The sequence below is a fragment of the Podarcis tiliguerta genome, assembly GCF_965153285.1.
Source record: "Podarcis tiliguerta genome assembly, chromosome: 11".
Classification (NCBI taxonomy): Eukaryota; Metazoa; Chordata; class Lepidosauria; order Squamata; family Lacertidae; genus Podarcis; species Podarcis tiliguerta.
Genome location: NC_139544.1, coordinates 54729916 through 54752818, shown reverse-complemented (window position 1 = coordinate 54752818; position 22903 = coordinate 54729916). Strand labels below are relative to the sequence as shown.

Here is a 22903-nt window from a genome sequence, read left to right as displayed (position 1 = left end):
GTCCTACATGATCTAGTTGAGATTCCTGCATTGCACGGGGTTGAGCTAGACGATCCTCAGGGTCCCTTCCAAACTCTTACAATTCTATGGCATAGCTGTCAACGTTTACCTTTTTTTAAGGGAAATTCCCTTATTCCGAATAGGATTCCTCGCAAGAAAAGGGAAAAGTTGACAGCTATGTACTGCGGTTCTGCTGGGGTAGCTCAGCCAGCAGAACGCAAGACTCTTAATCTCAAGGTCATGGGTTTGAGACCCCTTGTGGGCAAAAGATTCCAGCATGGCAGGGGGTTGACTAGATGACCCTCAGGGTCCCTTCCAACTTTACAATTCCACGGTGCTATGAACAGTCATTAACAGGGAGCTTCCTATGTCCCTAACATCACTTGCTTCAACGCACGCCAGGGTGTGCACCTGCTTTCACGTGCACAACGATGCGGGGGAGCGTGCATTGACAAGTTAGGGCTGAGGTCTAAGCGAAGATGCCCACGGGAAAAAAGGGTGGTGGGCTTTGCGAGGAAAGAAAACAAGGCCCTGGAGGACTGCGCTGCTCCGGCGCCATGGCAACGCCGGGTGCCCCTCCCTCACAGAACCGAGCGCGAGAGGCTGCGGGTCATAGACGCCGCTTCGCAGGCAAGAAGGCCGCCCCGCTCGGAGGGTCCGTTCTAGGAGTCTGTGCTTTTCTTACACCCCCCAGCCCACCACCGTCTTCGGCTGAGGCGGCGGCGGCGGCGATTCCTGGACGGGGGAGGAGGGAGCGGGACTATCCGGAGCCATCCGCCGAAATGGTGAGCGGTTCCCGGGACGGGAAGGCTCGATACCCCGAGCGGGGAGGCCCGGGGACGTCCCCCAGGCTCCGTTTCGCGACGCGGGCGCCCTCCGTCCCCGCCACGGGCCCTTCTTCCAACCGCCCCCACCCCGTCCCCATCACACCGGCGGCGACCATTTTCTTTTAGGGGCAGCTGCTGGCGAGGCGAGGGGGGTGACGCCATTCTCAAGCCCCCCCTCAGGGCGCACCTGCTGGGTTGATGCCAGTGGGGAGAAAGGGGGCGCTGGGTTAGGCGGGGGGCAGAAAAGGGGCCACGTAGGACCTCCTTATATTTCGCAAGCCGAATGAAAGCTTTATTGGGGTGGCTTCTCTCGACTCCCCCCACCCCCCCAATAACCCATAATGCGAATTTAGGAGCTTACCCGGGGGTAATTTTTTATTCTGGAGGTGGGGGGTGAATGTATAAAGACGGGGATGCCCTAAAAGCTGGTTGAGATGATCCATGTTTGCAAGAGCCTTGGCTCAGAGGTGGAATTTATGCAATATCCCAAAACTTGCAATAATAATAATAATAATAATAATAATAATAATAATAATACTTGTCACACACACCCCTTGCTGAGAGCCTGAGGTCTATTGTGTAACTGTCCTGTTATGCCCTCTAAAGAGGATTTCCTTCGCTCTCACGTTCTTGTATATAACATTAATAATACCAATAATAAAGGTTTTCTTTTATAACGGGAAGAGATTGAAGCCTCTTGCCTGCTTATTTATATCTGCCCATATAACGAAAGGTGGTTTATTTACCTTTTATTGTTTGGGTCATTTTTTGACAGCAGCAGGAAAGGAGGTTTATTTACATTTTCGTGTCCTGGTCATTTTATTTATTTTTTGACAGCCACAGAAAAGGAGAAGTGGGTATGTTTGTTTGGAGATCTGGGCGCCCTGTGCTTTCTCCTTGGAAATGTTTTTCTCCCTGGCTCCATTGTTCAGGTAGCAAGGGACTCTTGTGTGAGTGTGTGTTTGTATACACACACTTCTTCCCTGTGTGCGTGATAGAGAACTGTGCTGCATATTCATTGCGGTGGTTTTTGGTGCCCCAGAATGCAGTGAAACAGCGCGCGAGGCAGTTTTAAGGAGTGGCAGAATCTGAGATAATGAAAGGAAAAGACTGTTTTTTAAAAAACAAATGCCTTTCATCACTGCTGTTTTGTGTTCATTCCGTAAGGTGCCCTCGGAAGATCAGCTGTGTCTTCCAGGTGGACACCCACATACTGCAGCAGGCACTGCAAGAATGGGTTTTCAGGGGTGCTTTTATTTATTTATTTGGCTTTCTTACCTTTCATCCTACCCCCCCCCCCCCGTGGCTTAAAATAGCAGCAGAATGTAGCAAGCATATTTAAGGAAACAGAACCGCGATTCAGCTTTCATCATTGGCGGGGAGACTGTAGGACTGCACTCCTTCGTTGTATAGGGCAGGAGTAGCCAGTGTGGTGCCCTCTAGAAAAGAATATAAAACATTTTGTACTGTAACTCCCATCAACCTGGGCTGCTGACCATTCTGACTGGGAGTGATGGGAGTTGTAGTCCACTCGATCTGGAGAGCACCACGTTGGGTATTCCTGGTATAATGCATTAAAGGGCTTCAAAGCACAACAATCATTTAAGGGTAAGCCAGCCTGATCTCTGATAGGGAAGGGAGTTCTGTCTAAGAGAAAGTTGCTTCCTTGAGGCACATAGCTGTCATGGCTGAGGTGACCTGGCCTAGAGACATTTCTGGATTATGCTTATGTAGCCTGATCCTGTGTGTGTCTTTAAGGAAATCCTAGTGAGTTCAATGGGACTTCCTCCCAGGTACGTGTCCTTAGGATTGCAGCCAGTAAACAACACCAGGACTTGCCAGGTGTTTTGTCTGGAAAGGTTTACCCTTCAAATGAACTTTAGCTGTATTTATTCCTTCGTAATTTGTTGGGGTTCTTCCAGACAGAGGACTTTTGGTTTCTTTTTGGGATGCGTATTGAATGTGCGTTGAATAATAGAAACAATAAACAACTGTATGCTAAATACAACAGTAATACTAATCACATATCCAAATGATAAGTTTTTTTGTCGTATATATCATATATTCCCAATTGATCAAATTTTGGGTTTTGTTATTCTAATAAAAACAGACTGACTCCAATTTTCTACAAACTTACCATATTTCTATCTGCCTTCTCTTCCTCTTAAGTTCATTGTTTGACCATATAGCCCATTTTCCACACCTTAAAAGGTGGTTTAGGTTTTTCCCCAGTTGGGGCAAATTCTCATCCTAGCTGCCATTAATAGGAAGACTACCATTTCAGAATCTTTATTGGGAGGCCATAACCAAGGATTTTCCTCATTTCTAGTAAAACAGCTTCCTAGCAGGACTTTATTATAGGACATTCCCATATGGTTGTTTTTTTTAAAAGGCCAAATATGCTGATTTGGCACACCTGATTCTGACAAGCCATTTGGTATGGGCAGGCTTGCCAGTCCTCAAAGGGACTGCTACTAGCCAAGGCAGCAAACTGGGCAAGGGGGTACTGTCCAAAGGCTGTAACGCGAAGTCCCTATACTGCTTCATCCTTCCTTCTTGCTTCTAGCTAGTTGTATGGTGCTCAACCAACCATGGTGAAGACCACTGTCAGGGCACAGGCTCGTTTTATCCTTTGTAAGATCTTGCAATTCTGCTTTCCAGTTTTGTGGGAGGTATACTACCCCTTGGGATGCGGGTGGCGCTGTGGGTTAAATCCTCAGCGCCTAGGGCTTGCCGATCAAGAGGCCGGCGGTTCGAATCCCCGCGGCGGGGTGCGCTCCCGTTGTTCGGTCCCAGCGCCTGCCAACCTAGCAGTTCAAAAGCACTTTTGGGTGCAAGTAGATAAATAGGGACCGCTTACTAGCGGGAAGGTAAACGGCGTTTCCGTGTGCGACTCTGGCTCGCCAGAGCAGCGATGTCACGCTGGCCACGTGACCCGGAAGTGTCTTTGGACAGCGCTGGCCCTCGGCCTCTTTGAGTGAGATGGGCACACAACCCTAGAGTCTGTCAAGACTGGCCTGTACGGGCAGGGGTACCTTTACCTTTTTATACTACCCCTAGGACTCAGCAGGCCCCCAACGTTTCCCAGAAGCATCAGAACAGAAAGAAGGGTCTGTGGATTTAGAAAAAAAATGAGAAAGGAAAAGTATGTCCTGTGCAGCAAAGCTGGACTTCAATGTAGGTCTTTGTCTGGGGGGAAAAACCCCAGGCTGCTGTTCCAACCCCTGCGACTCACTACCATACATACGGATTGTTGCCTGCCCTACCATGCTCATAACAGGGAAAAGAGCAAAGTCACTTGGGCACCTTTTTTGGTCCTCTGTGGCTGCCCTCTGATCCTAGTAGCTTTGCTCAGTGTAGAGGACAAGTCAAGGCACTTAAACTTCCCCTTTGTCCTCTGCTGTTAATTCGGTGGCATGTGTTTTCTGTCTTTGTAGGGGGAAAGGCTTAGTTTTGTTTTCTTTCTTTCCTTTTCCCGCTCAGGTGAATTTCACAATAGACCAGATCCGTGCGATCATGGACAAAAAGTCCAACATCAGGAACATGTCTGTGATTGCTCATGTTGACCATGGCAAGTCCACGCTTACAGATTCATTGGTGTGTAAAGCAGGTATCATAGCTTCAGCCAGAGCTGGCGAAACACGATTTACTGACACACGGAAAGATGAGCAGGAAAGATGCATCACAATCAAGTCTACGTGAGTATTGTTGTAAAGCACAAGCCATCTGCAAATGGTGTGTTTTAAGACAATGGGCTTAAACTGGGTCTAGTTCAGTTGTTTTCCTCTTAACTGATTTAATTGTGCAAATTGAAATGATGGTTGTTGGGTTTTTCTTATTATTGCTCTTATTAAAAAAAAAAAAATCAAGAAACTACAGAAGGGTTGGATTCCTTGCCTGTCTGTTACAATAAATACCATAAGGAGTCTTGGGGCGACTTAGAGATTAACAGGTTTATTGTGGCAGAAGATGTGTGGAGTGTGATCCTTAGTGTACATACATACACACACACACACACACACACACACACACCCCATAAACATCAGGAGCCAGAGTTACTGATACAAATCATAATGATTTTGGCACAGAATTACATGTATGTAATGACACGGGTGGCGCTGTGGGTTAAACCACAGAGCCTAGGACTTGCCGATCAGAAGGTCGGCGGTTCGAATCCCCGCGATGGGGTGAGCTCCCTTTGCTTGGTCCCTGCTCCTGCCAACGTAGCAGTTCAAAAGCACGTCAAAGTAGATAAATAGGTACCGCTCCAGCGGGAAGGTAAAACGGCATTTCTGTGCGCTGCTCTGGTTTGTCAGAAGCGGCTTAGTCATGCTAGCCAAACGACCCAGAAGCCATACGCCGGCTCCCTTGGCCAATAAAGCGAGATGAGCGCCACAACCCCAGAGTCGGTCACCACTGGACCTAATGGTCAGAGGTCTCTTTACCTTTAGTGTATAGGAAAAATGAAGGCTACAGTTTCAGGCTCATTGTATTGACCTTGAATCCATATGTTATCCAATGTAAACCCCCCCCCCCTTCAACTCAGCAATTTCAGTATACAGTCATACCTCATGTTGCATCCTCTTCAGGCTACGTGTTTTCGTGTTGCGTCCCATGGCAATCTGGAAGTACCGGAACAGGTTACTTCTTGAGTTTTGCCGCATGCGCATAAGCTCTGAATCGTGCTTCGCGCATGCGCACAGACGCAGCACTTCGGCTTGCGTCAGTTTCGTGTTACGGATGGGCCTCCAGAACGGATCCCGTCCGTAACACGAGGTTCCACTGTACTTGGTTTAATTTGGATCTAATTAATATTTATATCCCACATCTCCAGGAAGTTGTTCTTGTGGCAGCCTTAATATTTTTGCAAAATTAACAATGAAATGAGTTTTTAAATCTCATTCGTAAGCAGCTGAAAACCAAGACGTTAAAAACATAAAACCAATATCCCGTTGGCTGTGCCAGGAAACTGAATGCTTTCATTGCCCTCTGAAAACTCTCAAGAGAGTTGACCAGATGCAGCTCTCCAAAGGAAGGAATCCAGTGAGGGGATGCAACCATCACAGAGACAGATCTAGTCTCTGCTACCTGCACTTTCACAAATGCAGGGACCCTGTGCAGTGCCTCCTTAGCTAGTCTTAATGCATGTAGGGCAGGATGAGGAATTCAAGATAGTTCTTAAAACTGGACTTCCAGTTCCACCAACCCTGGCCAGTAGCCATGCTTGTTTGTGGCTGATGCAAGTTGGAATCCAACACCATCTGTACGACTGCCTCCAAGTTTCCCCTTCTTGGGACATACCGTATTTTTTGCTCTATAAGACTCACTTTTTCCCTCCTAAAAAGTAAGGGGAAATGTATGGAGCGAATGCAGGCTGCGCAGCTATCCTAGAAGCCAGAACAGCAAGAGGGATTGCTGCTTTTGCTGTGCAGCAATCCCTCTTGCTGTTCTGGCTTCTGAGATTCAGAATATATTTTTTTTCTTGTTTTCCTCCTCCAAAAACTAGGTGCATCTTATGGTCTGGTGCGTCTTATAGAGCGAAAAATACGGTACCTCGAGCCTCAATGCCTCAAGTTCAAAGTGCCTCAACCCCCAGCTGTGGTGTTTATAGAAACTATGCATAAATGTAAATAGATTTTGGGGAAACCCTCCATCTCTTTTGTAGGGCCATTTCTCTCTACTACGAGCTCTCAGAAAATGATTTAGCCTTCATCAAACAATCCAAAGATGGCTCTGGCTTTCTCATTAATTTAATCGACTCCCCTGGGCATGTGGATTTCTCCTCTGAAGTCACAGCAGCACTTCGTGTCACTGATGGTGCTCTTGTAGTTGTTGACTGTGTTTCAGGTAAGTGTGCTAAAACTGGGCAACTGTAATTGCTTGTGAGAAATCTGTTGTTTGTGAGGCAGCCAGTAAGAGATAGCAGGGGATAAGAATCCTTTGAGAACAAGTGATTGTGTTTTTAGTATTTGGCAGTTCTGCTCTTATAGAATCATGAAATTGCACAGTTGGAAGGGACCCCGAGGGTGACAATTCCAGCCTTTCGACCAAGTGAGTGGAACAGGACATTGTCTTTCATTGCACAAGGTTTCAAAGGCATAGCATGAAGTCACGGGCAAGATCCTGCTCCTTGGGGAGGAGGAGTGACCTAGCAACCAGAGATATTTGGTTGGCTAAGAAGGCTGGTCAAAATTTGCAGATCCCTGTTTATGTCTGCGCAGCACTTTTAAATATGTACCAGCCACAAGTATTCTAGAAATTGGAATATGTGCTTATGTGACATGTGGCTGATGTTTCTTGTGCTGTCTGTTAAGCCCACAGGTTAATATAAAAGGAAGCTAAAAGCATAGTTCCTGCATTGTGCACACAGTACAGCGTGGAGATTCAAAATGGATGTGACATGCCCAGTATCTATCTGCTCCTTAGTAATGAAACTCGCTGGGTAACTGAATGACTATCAACCCAAAGTACATCATGGGGTGTCATGAGGGACTAAAATGTTCTCCTCAACTCTTGGAAAACAAGTGGGCTATAATGCTAATAATAATTTATATAGAGTGTGATGAGACCTTATTATAATTGAGGCTTTTAAATAAGGAAATGCTTAGCCCTTACCATTGTGAAAATGACCTTCAAAATGTGTTTGGTGGCTTCCATGCAGCTCAGGAAGCTCAACAAAATTTCCTGTGGTCAAGGTTTCAGAATAAGCTGTGTGACTTACAAAATGTACACGAGAGTATGGAATTTCAGCAGTCTGCAAGAGCCTGAATGCTATGGGATGCAAGGTTGATGCTCTAGCAGTATTTAACAGTCTTGTCAGTTCACTAAAGTGGTAGTTAAACCTTTTAAATGAAAACAGGTAAAATCATTGGTTACCCATAGCCTCAGGTTGTTAGGCAGCAAGCCATTTGTTGATTCTTCTCTTCACTGAGTTCTCTTGGGCTGACCTTTCTACAGTCAGTTCTGCTGCAACAGTTTTTCTCTGGAAGCAGGCTAAGCAAACACTGCCTGTCCACTTTCTCGCCTAGGGGTTTGTGTGCAGACCGAGACTGTGCTCCGCCAAGCGATTGCTGAGCGTATCAAGCCAGTGCTGATGATGAACAAGATGGATCGTGCTTTGCTGGAGCTGCAGTTGGAGCCGGAAGAACTTTACCAGACCTTCCAGCGTATCGTAGAAAACGTCAATGTTATAATATCCACTTATGGAGAGGGTGAAACTGGACCCATGGGTAATATTATGGTAAAGAGGACTTACGTTGACATTGGAGTGGATCTGAAAACTATTTTCGGAAGGGTCAAATCCTGCTACACCAAGCTAGCGCAGAAGTTATTTTTTTTGCCTACGTGTGCAAAAACTGTTCACGTGAGAGCATCCTGCTTGTGGAATTTGCTGCTGCAGTTTCTCTGAGCAGCTCTTGCAAGGCTATACTATTCCTTGGGGAGAAACCATAGCTCCCCAAGGAATAGTATAACCTCAGGGCTCAGAAAGGCATTCCTCTGCTGAGACCTTGGAGAGCTACTGCTAGCCAGAGAAGGCACTACTGAGCTAGATAGGCCAGTACTTTGACTCAGAATAAAGCAGCTTTGAATGTCTGTTCTACTACAGAGCGCCTGTTTGAGCAGTCATTTGTGCAGGCAAAGCCATGAACACTACTGGCATTTTTTTTTTATTTTTTTTATTATTATTTTTGTCTTGGTGGAAAAGCCACATCAACACCCTGCAACTGACTTGAGTCCCTTTTTAGCAGAGGTGACTAACCTTTGGCCCTGCAGATGTCATTGGACTCCAGATCGCATCATTCCTGACCATCGGCCATCTGGCTGGGGCTAATGGGTATTGAAGTTGGAGGGCACCTGTTTTAAAGCATAGGTGATGATTAAGCTGTGATATGGATGCCACAGATCCCTTCTCTGGACAAGATCAGGCTACAGTCCAACCTGCCTCTTGTGCTCTACAGATCAGCAGTCAAGGCAAAACTGTAGGCCCATTCTTGGGTTCCCACCCTCCAGACCTCTCACAAAGGAGGCATGTTGAGAAGGGCAATAAATAAGTGGGGTACAGAACACAGTGTCTTTAATTTATTGGATGCACTTTAAGCGCTTTTTGGTGGCTACTCAAGAAGTACATACTAGCCAAAATGATTTGCCCCCAGATGATGCTCATTTTGATACAAGCCACCTAGATTTCAGTGGAATGTAGTTATGTTTAGGGTTACATTCTTGATGTGTTCCTGTGATAAAAACAGACCCTCCCTCCTTCTGTTTGTAGATTGATCCAGTCATTGGTACTGTTGGCTTTGGCTCTGGCCTGCATGGTTGGGCTTTTACTCTGAAACAGTTTGCCGAGATGTATGTAGCCAAATTTGCTGCCAAAGGGGAAAAGGCACAGCTGCCAGCAGCAGAAAGAGCCAAGAAGGTAGAAGACATGATGAAAAAGCTATGGGGAGACAAGTGAGTAAGGGAATATATATTTATGCATGGCAGTTGGTGTCACCCAGATAAGTCAGTTTAGGAATCAATCATTCCGTAGTGTGTTCTTGCATATATAATACAGTCACCTGTGGGTTTTGGTTGTTCCTCTTACAAAACCAAGATACTAAATACCTATGATAATTAAAAAGTGGCTAGGTACTGAGAAAACTAGAAATAATGTTGTCAATGTGGCTGTGACAACTGTAAGTGTATATTTGATATTTTTCTGCTTTGTAAATTAAGAAACACAGGCAGTAGGATATGGCGGGATCACTGGCGCTTTGTTTGATGAACTGAAAAGTCCAAATAAGATAGCTTCTGTTTCTTTTTCAGTTCCTCAACCTTTTCACTGTATGTAAAAAAATAAGCCTTGCTCTTTCATTTAGGTATTTTGACCCGGCAAATGGAAAATTCAGTAAATCGGCAACCAACCCCGACGGAAAGAAATTGCCACGGACTTTCTGCCAACTCATCCTGGATCCTATTTTTAAGGTGAAACTCTGTTTGACAAAAACAGTATTATCACCTAAACTTGAGAATTATTCCCTCCCTCAATCTGCTAGGAGAACTCCCAAAAATAAGCTATTTTTCTGGGTGCTGAAAAGTAGAGTGAAGGATCCATGAGAAACCTCAGGCCACTTATTGCCAGCAGACAGGCTTCCCTAGTCTTGATAAAACATTCCTGGGGTAAATGTATTTGCAGCAGCTAACTAGGCAGGCTGATTCCCCCCCCCCCCAGTCTTTGCAACACACACGAGTTAAGTTATAGAGTGTTTAACCGATGACATGAATGTGCCTTAAAGCATGCTGTCAGGGAACCAACTTATTGACTCGTCCACTGACAAAATGTTTTTGTCTCCGAGGGGGCCGCGTGATGTAGAGGCCTACAACCAGATTGCTGGGGAGATTGCAGGCCCAGGCTGTGAACCCAAAGGTGGGGGTGCAGGGAACAAAGAAATGGCTGAAGAGAGAGCTGTGAGAGCTGTTGCTACCCGTCGCCGCTGTTATCGCTGCGGCTCCCCCTCCCATCTTGTGATGGGAGCTTCCAGAATCACGAATCTAGCAGGATCTGCAGAATGCAAAATGCCCTTGAGTATCACTAGCAAGCTATAAGATATGGAAGCTGCTGTTCTGCAGCCTTGGATGGAAATCATGTTTAGCCTGTGGAAGTACTGTGCATTCAGTAAACCAGACACATAAGCCCTCTTCAAGCTGTAGTGATGCTGTGAGGATGGTTGTGCAGGCTCCACCTCAATAGCATTCTTCCCTCTGTACGAGTTGGAGGGCAACTGTTAGTAGAAGAGGCCTCCTGTAGCCATGGTGGCTCCTGAACCCTGATTTTCCAAGGTACAGGAGACTCCTTGCTTGATTCAGTTGCCTTCCAACTTTTGGTGGGCAAAGAGAATGGCAACAAGGGGGTGGAGCGAATCCACTCATCCCCCCCCCCCCATGGATTACAGGTCACAGATTAAGAGCACCTGAATTAATTAAACTATGTGACAACACCTGTCTCTTAAAGTGACAGAGAGGAAATTCCATTTGGCTTGACTTTCATTCAACACTCTGTTCTTGGCAGCTGATTGATGGCATGCTAGATCGATGGGGCAAACAAAATCTCTGTAACATACTTTCTCTGTTTAGGTCTTCGATGCCATTATGAACTTTAAGAAGGAAGAAGCATCCAAACTGATAGAGAAACTGGACATCAAGCTGGATGCTGAAGACCGAGAAAAGGAGGGGAAGCCGCTGCTCAAGGTACTTTGAAACTGTGTGTGTCTTTGTCTCGGTGCCCCTTTTGGCACAGCTGTGCTAAACAGAAAGTTGCAAGTTCAGTCTGGGGTAGCACGACAGGAAACAACCTGGGGCACTGAGGCAGGGCCAACTTTATATAGAATCATAGAGTTGGAAGAGACCACAAGGGCCATCGAGTCCAACCCCCTGCCAAGCAGGAAACACACATCAGAGCACTCCTGACATATGGTTGTCAAGCCTCTGCTTAAAGACCTCCAAAGAAGGAGACTCCACCACACTCCTTGGCAGCAAATTCCACTGTCAAACAGCTCTTACTGTCAGGAGGTTCTTCCTAATTTTTAGGAGGAATCTTCTTTCTTGTAGTTTGGATCCATTGCTCCGTGCCCGCTTCTCTGGAGCAGCAGAAAACAACCTTTCTCCCTTCTCTATGTGACATCCTTTTATATATTTGAACACGGCTATCATATCACCCCTTAACCTCCTCTTCTCCAGGCTAAACATGCCCAGCTCCCTTAGCCGTTCCTCATAAGGCATCGTTTCCAGGCCTTTGACCATTTTGGTTGCCCTCCTCTGGACACGTTCCAGTTTGTCAGTGTCCTTCTTGAACTGTGGTGCCCAGAACTGGACACAGTACTCCAGGTGAGGTCTGACCAGAGCAGAATACAGTGGCACTATTACTTCCCTTGATCTAGATGCTATATATTCTTATGAGATGGGCGCTGGAAGAGTGACATCGCATTTCTGAAGAGGAACATCGCTCTTCCAAATTAACAAAACAAAGACACTAAAGGGTGAAACAGTAGCTTGAGTTGTGTTCAATGTCTGTTTCCCAGGCTGTAATGCGTCGCTGGCTGCCTGCCGGTGATGCCTTACTTCAGATGATTACCATCCACTTGCCTTCCCCTGTTACGGCGCAGAAATATCGCTGTGAACTTCTGTATGAGGGACCGCCTGATGATGAAGCAGCTATGGGTAAGATGACATTAGCAATTCAAGGCAGAAAATGACTACTTTGCAAACCCTTGAAATTTCTGACTATATATTTTTTTCTAATTCCCCATCATTATTCATACTAGGCTCTGTGTTCATTGGCAGATGTTGGCCTTCTACTTTACGAGACTGTACAGTGGTACCTCGGGTTACATATGCGTCAGGTTACATAGGCTTCAGGTTACAGACTCTGCTAACCCAGAAATAGTACCTTGGGTTAAGAACTTTGCTTCAAGGATGAGAACAGAAATCGTGCTCTGGCGGTGCAGCGGCAGCTGGAGGCCCCATTAGCTAAAGTGGTGCTTCAGGTTAAAAACAGTTTCAGGTTAAGAATGGACCTCCGGAGCAAATTAAGTTTTTAACCCGAGGTACCACTGTACAAATCTTTTAAGAATAGGGAGTGAGACCTGATGGTGTAGCAGGACTTGACACTCCTAAAGGTCCTCAGCTGAACTATCTTGGAACTGTTATATAAGCAGCCCTCTACCAAACACACTTCCCATTTCATTCACCTACAGTGGTACCTCGGTGTCAGGGAACTGCCATCGGAGCTGGAGGCGGAGAGAAGGCTCCAGAGGGATGCCGGAGAGGGTCCCAGCAGGGAGAGAGGCAGCCCATCCGCTGGGGAAGGAAATCAGCGTAACACCAGTGGAGAAGGGGGGCAGATGGGGGAATCGGAGAGGTGGCTCCAGGACTCCTCGCCGGAGACCAGTGGAGAGAGTACGGGTACTCCGCTGCCCACACCCACCCTGCGCAGAAGACTTCCGCGCAGGGAGAGTAGGAGGAGACTGGGCGTCAAACAGCTTTTATGCTGGAAGAGGTTCAAGAAACGCCCACTGACGGATTCTGCCAGAGACTGAGGCAGCCACGAGACTTGAGGCTGTCCAGACAGAAAGGGTTCAACCAGGTAACCTAGCCAGGAGTGGCGGCAACTTACGCACGAGCAACCCCTAGAACCATTACACTCGGGTTACAAAAACTTCGGGTTACAAACTCCGCTAACCCGGAAGTAGTACCTCGGGTTGTGAACTTCGCCCCAGGATGAGAACGGAAATCGTGCGGTGGCAGCACACGGCCCCATTAGCAAAAGTGCGCCCCAGGTTAAGAATGGTTTCGGGTTAAGAACGGACCACCGGAACGAATTAAGTACTTAACCCAAGGTACCACTGTATTTGGATAGACTTTGCTTTTGTCCAGTTAGTTTCCTGTGCCCAATTGATCGGCAACATAGAACTGATTTGTAAGTTTCATTTTTTGAAAGGAAGGCAAATCCCCCATCGTGATATCTCAGCTGAGATCAGAACTGCCTGTGAGTCACTATCTGTGCATTGTTTCGCTGCAGGTGTTAAGAACTGTGATCCAAAGGGCCCTTTGATGATGTACATCTCCAAAATGGTCCCCACGTCTGACAAAGGTCGTTTCTATGCCTTTGGGCGGGTCTTCTCTGGCATTGTTTCCACAGGCCAGAAAGTACGAATCATGGGGCCAAACTATACCCCAGGAAAGAAAGAAGATCTCTACCTGAAGCCCATTCAAAGGTAGATGATGATGGCGTCATTTCTTTTGGAAGTTGAAGCATGAAAAAAAATAAATCACAATGTTATAATATATGTATATTTTTGTTTTATGGGGGCGGGGAAACTGATAAGAGGCAGCAGCATTTTTATTTTTTCTGAGAATTTTTTCTTTATGGCATGCCCAATATAACTTTAGTTACTGAGAGATATGATAGACAGTTAAAAGGGCAATTAGAGAGAATACCTTTTATGTAAAAAGGTTGGGTTTTTTTCTAAAATTAAAAAAAAAATACTTCCGATGATAAAATAGATTGTTACCCATCCTCTGTCTTTGTAGAACCATTTTGATGATGGGTCGTTATGTTGAGCCCATTGAGGATGTACCTTGTGGCAACATTGTTGGCCTAGTTGGTGTTGACCAGTTTTTGGTGAAGACGGGCACCATTACCACCTTTGAACATGCCCACAACATGAGAGTGATGAAATTTAGTGTTAGCCCAGTTGTGCGGGTTGCAGTTGAAGCAAAAAACCCTGCCGACCTACCAAAACTAGTGGAAGGTCTAAAGCGTCTCGCCAAGTCTGACCCTATGGTCCAGGTGAGTGTTAGCTGTAACTTTGTGAATTACTGGTTTGCAGTGGAGCTTTGCTGGAAGAGAGTTTTTCGTTAATAGCATTTGCAAGCATGCCACTCAAGGGAAGCAGCTATAGACTTGCTCAGAACTCGGACAGAAATTTCAAGATAAAGCAATCCAGCCCTTAACATTTGTAGTCAGCCTATGTCTTAATATTCATTTGGCCTCTCAGTTTCTTCCACCGGAAGACTGAATTACTGCCACTTTGTGAATAGAAGGGTGGGAAGTGTGTAAGATCTAGCACATCCACAAATACTGTACCTTCCAAGAATGGGGATATTGTCAGAGTGAAAGGGTGAAATGATATCTATGGGGAAATTATAGTAGTGTTGCAACCAGGAAGAAAGCCTCACCACGTCATAAAAGTCAAAAACTAATGAATACAGGAGGGATTTATTACCAGGTTGATTTTGCAGGGTGTGGTCTGAAGGGACATTTTGCAGCATCCCTGCTTAGGCTAAGCGGGTCTGGTCAGTGTCTGGATGGGAGATTGCCTGGGAACCCAGGTGCTCCAAAATAGGATGTAAACGGAAGAAATAAAACACGTTTTCCGAAATCAGCTTCTCTCACTTGCTCGATAGTAAGTGAAGATTCAGTTGTAGAGTAACAAATTTCTCTTCAGATTTACTGGCTTTTAGGAAGCTGCCTTCTCTTAGCTGAAGAAGATTGAATTCAATCAGAGTATTGTTTCCGTAATTTTTAACTGTTGCAGAGTTTCAGCTAAAGAAGAAACGGTTAGGGAAATTTGGGGACAACTTGGTATTAAACTTGCCTGTCTTCATTGGTTCTTACCTTTCTCATTAACACGCGATAAGGACAGGATGGTGGAAATTGCTCCTCCCTTTTACTACAGATGCATCTGGAATAATATAAACAGGACAGGCAGTGACTAAGGAAAAAAGGTCCTGACTGGATGGGGAGGGCAGTGAATGCCTGTATTCAGTGGTGATGCAAAACCATGGTGCAGGGCAGGGATTTTGAGTCCAGAGGCCAAATGTAGCCTTTTTATCTGGCCCTTGGGACTTTTTCCAGGCCCATACTCCTTAACAGCCCTATTCCATACCCTCCTTCAATATTTTTGCCTGGCTGGAATGTGTTTCTGAGCTCTGGCAATGTCTCTTGGCTGCCGGGATGGAGTGTGTGTGTTTGTAGAAACTAGCTTACTGTACAAAGGTAACATTAACCATCGGTTGCTTTGCCTCTGGCACCAGAAAAGGTTGATCAGATGTGGCCCTTGGCCTGAAAAAAACTGGTTTCCTATCCCTTCACATTACAATAACTTAGTGAACCTCGGGTTTGTAAGCTTCTCCCTCACCCAAGAAAATGGGAAGCTTCTGGGCATGACAAATTGCACCTTCCTGATTCGTCCATATTATGAAGAAACTGATTTTTACAAAGCACAGTTCACAAGCCAGGACATCAAACCAAAGGTGTATGTCACTGAAATCTCTCACACGCAAGTAAATGGGGAGAGAAGCATACAAGCTTGAGGCTTGCCACAGTGCATGTATGTTGCAACAAGCTGTACAGTGGTACCTTGGTTTACGAACTTGATCCGTTCTGGAAGCTCATTCTTAAACCGAAACCGTTCTTAAACTGAGGCACGCTTTCCCTAATGAGGCCTCCCACTGCCGGTGCCCTTCCACCGTTCAGATGCTGTTCTTAGACCGAAGTAAAGTTCTCAAATCAGGACACTATTTCTGGTTTTGCAGAGTTTGTAAACAGAATCATTCTTAAACCGGACTGTTCTTAAACCAAGGTACCACTGTAGTTAGTTATGACGTCTGAATGTGGTCACTGTGGTGAGAGGTTATAACCACTGTGTAGAAGACAGAGCTCAAATGCAACAAACATCCATACTGCTAGTGCACTGTTGATTTGTGCTTTTAAAGACTTCTGTACAATCCCTGAGCTCTGTAGGAATCTTTGAAATTGCAGGATGTTTTGTTTATCAGAAACAATGTTCCCCCTTCCAAGCTCTCAGGAAGGGATATGATAAAAATTCTAATAAATAAATACAAGCATATTTATAGATAGGCCTTGGTCTTGGGTAGTACTCTTTCTTGTGTTATCAAAATTAGGAAGCATGTGTCTCCCCTTCTTCTGTGTGGTGGGGTGGTTCTGTTTGAACCTACTGCTGCACAAGCTATAGAGCATGGCATAAGTGTTAGAAGTGGTGCATTTTACCTGGCAGAACCTTGCATTTCACAGGTAGGTGCAGTGCTTGGAGGTCAGGGGTGGAAAGCACATCACAACCTAAGCCCAACTTTTCCCATGATGATTTCTGCATAACAGTTATGGAAAGTCCCAATGCTTTGATCTTTTGAAAATAGTTTGGCAGAATTGTAGCACGTTCTGCAGCATGCACTACCAGATAAGGAAATGCTGCTAGATTTTCATAACGTTTTCCTCCTGAAACAACCTAATAACCAACTTTTCCTGTTCTCCAGTGCATTATTGAGGAATCTGGAGAGCACATCGTTGCTGGAGCTGGTGAGCTGCATCTGGAAATTTGCCTGAAAGATCTGGAAGAGGACCATGCTTGTATTCCCATCAAGGTATGCAAACTCACATGCTGTGTGGGCAGGGTTAGAACAGTCCCAGATGGACTGAGAATATGAGTTTTTCAAAATGGGAATTAGGTATTTGGATCTGGTTTTGCGCCAAAAAAATGAGACCTGTGGGTATAGGGCAGTATACAGAGTTAATAAATAAAATACAATTCAGTAGCCCCCCAATAATGAAAATTGAGTCTCTTTATATGACCTGCTTAATTTTGCTTCCAAAGGTTGGACCTCTTTTGGTGGGAGAGTGACAGGCAAAGGTAGAGGATGGGGCCAGGGGGAGAGAAAAGATGCGAAATAAGCCTGGGATTCTCAATAAGGTTAATTTCTACATTAGGTCCTAGGTTTTGAACATGCTTGTTCTGCATATAAATCCCTGAGCACGAGATGCAAATGCCTATTGACTTCTAGATTGCTGCTGTGCTCTTGTGCTTCTTCTCCCAGTCATTTCAGTATGGCTTGTAGAAATGCTTATTAAGCAGCATCTAACCAGTGTACTTGCCAGCTCACTATGGCTGAGCACATCTTTTTGCTCTGGCAAAATCACAGAATCAGGGAGGGCCACCACCCTTCTTCTCTGCCTGGTTTAGAAGCATGAGGATTCTCTGCCATACCAGGCTGACTTCAGAAGTACAAATGAATGGTGGTTGTATTCCATGATGTCACACGGAACAAAGGTGACACCTGGAGAGCCAAGAGACTTGTGCTGCTTTCTGGGAATTTGAGGGTTAGTGCACTGGAGACAAGCTCCTGCCCCTCTCAACTCTGGAGGCAAAGGTTCGTCTCCCACAGTGGTGCAGGGTGCCGTATTCGCTTGCAGAGGTGAGAGACATGGTCACAGCAAGAAACTAGAGCTGCCAAGGCGAACCTAGATTTCTTAATCAGATTATTCATTTGGATTTCACTTTATAACGGAACAGTGAGTGTGCATTAGCATTTCAAGGAAACTCAAGCCACAGCTTTTTCTGGATGACTCATCAAAACGCGTTGCTGCTTCTGCATTGCTCAGAGCCTAGGACTTGCCGATCAGAAGGTCGGTGGTTCGAATCCCCGTGACGGAGTGAGCTCCCGTTGTTTGGTCCCTGCTCCTGCCAACCTAGCAGTTCGAAAGCACGTCAAAGTGCAAGTAGATCAATAGGTACCGCTCCAGCGGGAAGGTAAATGGCGTTTCTGTGCGCTGCTCTGGTTCGCCAGAAGCGGCTTAGTCATGCTGGCCACATGACCCGGAAGCTGTACGCCGGCTCCCTCGGCCAATAAAGCGAGATGAGCGCCGCAACCCCAGAGTCGGTCACAACTGGACCTAATGGTCAGGGGTCCCATTACCTTTACCTTTAATTCTAGTAATTCATGCTAGAGCCTAAATCTGGCAATGAAATCTGTAAAACACTCGATGTTGCCTCTGTTGAGGATGTCTGACTGCCATATCTGGCCTGGTGTGCCATGTATCCCCATCTAGGGGCCACACGTTATAATGAGACTCCAATTTTGGTATGTGTAGTGGGGGACATGCTCCGTCACTCTAGCTTGAAATGAACATGTGAAACAGGGTAGTAAAGGTTGATCTCAGCATAGAATGAATTTGTAAAGTGGACTCAAATTTATTTGACACTCTTCTTTTGCAACATAACAGAAATCAGACCCGGTAGTATCCTATCGGGAGACAGTCTCTGAAGAATCGATCCAGATGTGCTTGTCCAAATCCCCCAACAAGCACAACCGGTTGTACATGAAAGCCCGCCCTTTCCCTGACGGGTTGGCAGAAGATATAGACAAAGGGGATGTCAGCTCCCGCCAAGAGCTGAAGCAACGGGCTCGGTACCTGGCCGAGAAGTACGAGTGGGATGTGTCTGAAGCACGGAAGATCTGGTGCTTTGGTCCCGACGGAACAGGCCCCAACATCCTGGTGGACATCACCAAAGGGGTCCAGTACCTCAATGAAATAAAGGATAGCGTGGTCGCCGGATTCCAGTGGGCAACGAAAGAGGCAAGTCTGCCATAAAATTAGCATTTGATACGCAAGATGTTTGAAATTATTCTGTAAATTTTACAGCTCTCAGGTTCAATCCCTAATAACTTATGGCTTGTTTTAAATAAAAAGATTTGAGGTAGAACGACAAGAGAGATTCCTAGGCTTGACAGACCTCAGTGGTATGTTTCTGTTTAGGGCTGTTCCATATGCTTTTAAGCAATTCCCCACCTGTTGCACTATGGTTTCACTTGGATACAAACGGGCTTAAAACACATTAAATGTTTCCGTGAAACGCCACCTACTATCTTAATTTTCTTTGCTGTGCATAAGGTGTTTGATGCTAAGTTTTTTCATTATTATTTGCAAGCCTCTCTAGTGGCAGGAAGACCTCCCAACACTTTAATGGTCTGTAATGTTTTCATATAATCATAGAATCATAGAGTTGGAAGAGACCACAAGGGCTATCGAGTCCAACCCCCTGCCAAGCAGGAAACACCATCAGAGCACTCCTGACATATGGTTGTCAAGCCTCTGCTTAAAGACCTCCAAAGAAGGAGATTCCACCACACTCCTTGGCAGCAAATTCCACTGTCGAACAGCTCTTACTGTCAGGAAGTTCTTCCTAATGTTTAGGTGGAATCTTCTTTCTTGTAGTTTGGATCCATTGCTCCGTGTCCGCTTCTCTGGAGCAGCAGAAAACAACCTTTCTCCCTCCTCTCTGTGACATCCTTTTATATATTTGAACATGGCTATCATATCACCCCCTAACCTCCTCTTCTCCAGGCTAAACATGCCCAGCTCCCTTAGCCATTCCTCATAAGGCATCGTTTCCAGGCCTTTGACCATGTTGGTTGCCCTCCTCTGGACACGTTCCAGTTTGTCAGTGTCCTTCTTGAACTGTGGTGCCCAGAACTGGACACAGTACTCCAGGTGAGGTCTGACCAGAGCAGAATACAGTGGCACTATTACTTCCCTTGATCTAGATGCTATACTCCTATTGATGTAAATTTTTCTTCTGCACAAGTAGCAACTTAACTCTTTTTCTTTTGCCAATTAAAACAAGTTTAAGCATTAGGATGCCAATAGTACTGCAGTCAGAAGTCTTTTCCTTTCCACTTTTGACTGTTGTCTTTTGCAGGGCGTTCTGTGTGAGGAGAACATGCGGGGAGTTCGCTTTGACATCCATGATGTTACTCTCCATGCTGATGCCATCCACCGGGGTGGTGGGCAAATCATCCCAACTGCAAGGAGGGTTTTGTATGCCTCTGCCATGACTGCCCAGCCCCGATTGATGGAGCCCATCTATCTTGTAGAAATACAGGTATGTCACTGGACGGGTGGGTTGTCCCTGCTGAGACTTTGAAGCAGGAATCAAAACTCCTGTTCTTAGTTCTGAGACTTCACTGTCACAGTGGACTCAGGTCCACTCTTGTTTTATCCCACTCCTGTTAGTACAAGAGCAGTATTGCTGGCTTCTAGGAAATTCCTCTCAACCCCCAACAGATTTCGTTTTTACTACTAGCCCTGCTTGTGCACAAATGTGCAGCTGAAGAGCCTCATTTGACATACTATGAAAGAACATGAGTTTTAAGCATGCTTCATATTAACTATCTTGGACCTTGGCAGCATTGGCTGATTCCTCACTAAGGCTGCAATTCTTGCCCTGCGTACCTGGAAGTAACCCCAACTTCAGACTGGACGTGGTATGGATTGCAGCCTTCATCATTTAGTTTTGTCTTCCCATTTAAGTGGAGAAATCCAGTCTGCCACCAAAAAAGCAGCTAATTTGCTACTTAGTCAGGTGAGCATAAAATTGAATAATGGTTTATTGATGTATATTTATTAACTACCAGAGCAAAAATGCTTTTATTCAAGATGTCACATGGAGCTGTCTTTGTATTAGGATCCTTAAGTGCTGCTCTAGTGCATTTTATTGTAAATAAAATAATTTAGTAGTATGAAATTCAAGAGGTCCTGTGTCTTATAGTTAATTGTTGATGAAAGGAGATACTGCGGACTTTCCTTTGAGCTGATGGGAAAAATCTAAACAGCTGCCTTTCTTCCCTAGTGCCCAGAACAAGTGGTTGGAGGCATTTATGGTGTGCTGAATCGAAAACGTGGTCATGTTTTTGAAGAGTCCCAAGTAGCTGGGACGCCCATGTTTGTGGTCAAAGCATATCTGCCAGTTAATGAGTCTTTTGGTAAGAGATTGACTACTGATTTCATGACCTTATCAAATCCCACTGGGTGGTTCATACCATTCTTCCAGTTAAGTCACTAGTTTTGGGGGAAAGCTGTAATACAATGAAAAAAAAACTAGCATTCTTGGCTGAAGTATTCCTGCTTTCAGCTTTGCCAGGAAAAGTAGCTGCCCATAATGGAGTAGTACCTAAGCCTAAGAGGGAAAATGACCCCGAATGAATTAGCAGATATGAGAAGCTGGACATTAGAGTTAAGGAACAGTCAAATTGTATTCTGGATAGTGATACTAGAGTTAGGAAGCTGACTTGTGCCGAGTCAGACAATCGGTCCATCTAGCTCAGCAGTTCCTTCACTGACTGGCAGTGGCTTGCCAGGGTTTCAGGCTGGCGATGATTCTGAACCCTTACTTGGCAGCGTCAGAGATTGAACCCAGGGCCTTCTGCATGCCAAACAGATGCTCTTACCACTGAGCAACAACTCTCTCTTAGGAGTTTTAGAAATGCAGCGAGGAAGAAGCAGGTGTAGAAGAGCAAAGAAATTTAAGCTAGATTGAACAAGTTTTTCCTGTTGGTATGAATTTAGCATTATTAATGCTGCGTCAGATAAACTTGCTAAAGGTGGCTAAGTAAGAACTTTTGTTTGAATGAAAGGTCTGGCAGAGGATATTGCAAGGGGTATTTTAACCCCTGCAAGTTATTCATTTTTTTTCCCATCTCCATAGGTTTCACTGCTGATTTGAGATCCAATACCGGTGGCCAGGCTTTCCCACAATGCGTCTTTGATCACTGGCAGATTTTGCCCGGAGACCCCTACGATGCTAATTCACGACCCTTTCAAGTCGTGGCTGAAACACGCAAACGCAAAGGCTTGAAGGAAGGTATTCCACCTCTGGACAACTTCCTAGACAAATTGTAACTACAACCTCATCCAGGTCAGGGGTGCCTATTCTAGCACTCAACTTCATCACAGAATTGGATTGCTTCACAAAGCCAGCAAAGGAGTGGGAAACTGAACGGAAAAACTCCAAACATCTAGGAATTATTATGTCATGTTCACTTAATGAGAAATAAAAGTATGTGTTGAACCGCTTATCTGGTGAAATTCTTGTTTCTGCAGTAAGCAGGCTTCCCCACTCCTCACTGGTATCTCTTTCAAGAGCTCCATACTGATACAGAGTTCATTTTGCAGAGACCTTAAGAGCTCTCGTTCCAAAATCACTTGAGGGCCTTTATCTTATTTGCAATTGCCCTATTACGTACAAACAGTAGCTTTAACAGATGAGAACTACTGCCCTGGAGACACGTTTGAGACTTGCGTAAAGTTCTATACCATCTACTTTCAGGAATTTTTTGCGAAGAGCTGTATTTCAACCCTGAAAAACGTAAGATAGAGACTTCCAATAAAAGACAGTACCTGACTTAGCGAATTTGCCTCACCTGAGACCTGCAGAGTTACAATGCTACAAGCTGCACAAGAACTGGAGCTCTCAAACTAGCAATTGGTATGGCTTTAAGGTCAAACCCCCCCCCCCTCAATACCAGGTTACTTTTAGTAAGTAGATTAGCAGATACATGAAGACTGGCGCAATGCAAAACCCATCATGCGAGCTAAGAATTGACTTTTGAGATGGCTATACAGAGCAGGAGGGACGCGGGTGGCGCTGTGGGTTAAACCACAGAGCCTAGGACTTGCCGATCAGAAGGTCGGCGGTTCGAATCCCCGCAATGCGGTGAGCTCCCGTTGCTCGGTCCCTGCTCCTGCCAACCTAGCAGTTTGAAAGCACGTCAAAGTGCAAGTAGATAAATAGGTACCGCTCCAGCGGGAAGGTAAATGGCATTTCCGTGCGCTGCTCTGGTTCGCCAGAAGCAGCTTAGTCATGCTGGCCACATGACCCGGAAGCTGTACGCCGGCCAATAAAGCGAGATGAGCGCCGCAACCCCAGAGTCTGTCACAACTGGACCTAATGGTCAGGGGCACC

At 45.6% G+C, this 22903-nt stretch overlaps 1 protein-coding gene across 1 annotated transcript; it reads left to right on the top strand.

Moving 5' to 3' along the window:
• The first annotated feature begins 542 nt into the window (after window positions 1-542).
• LOC310659384 (elongation factor 2-like) lies at window positions 543-22014 on the top strand. Its single transcript, XM_083402748.1, has 15 exons — window positions 543-785; window positions 4311-4525; window positions 6493-6674; window positions 7856-8067; window positions 9097-9278; window positions 9686-9791; window positions 10941-11054; window positions 11885-12023; window positions 13384-13579; window positions 13896-14154; window positions 16641-16748; window positions 18385-18738; window positions 19862-20044; window positions 20792-20924; window positions 21647-22014. Exons 1-15 carry the CDS (start codon window positions 558-560, stop codon window positions 21838-21840), a joined length of 2805 nt encoding a protein of 934 aa, XP_083258874.1. The 5' UTR covers window positions 543-557; the 3' UTR covers window positions 21841-22014.
• The last annotated feature ends 889 nt before the right edge of the window (window positions 22015-22903 follow it).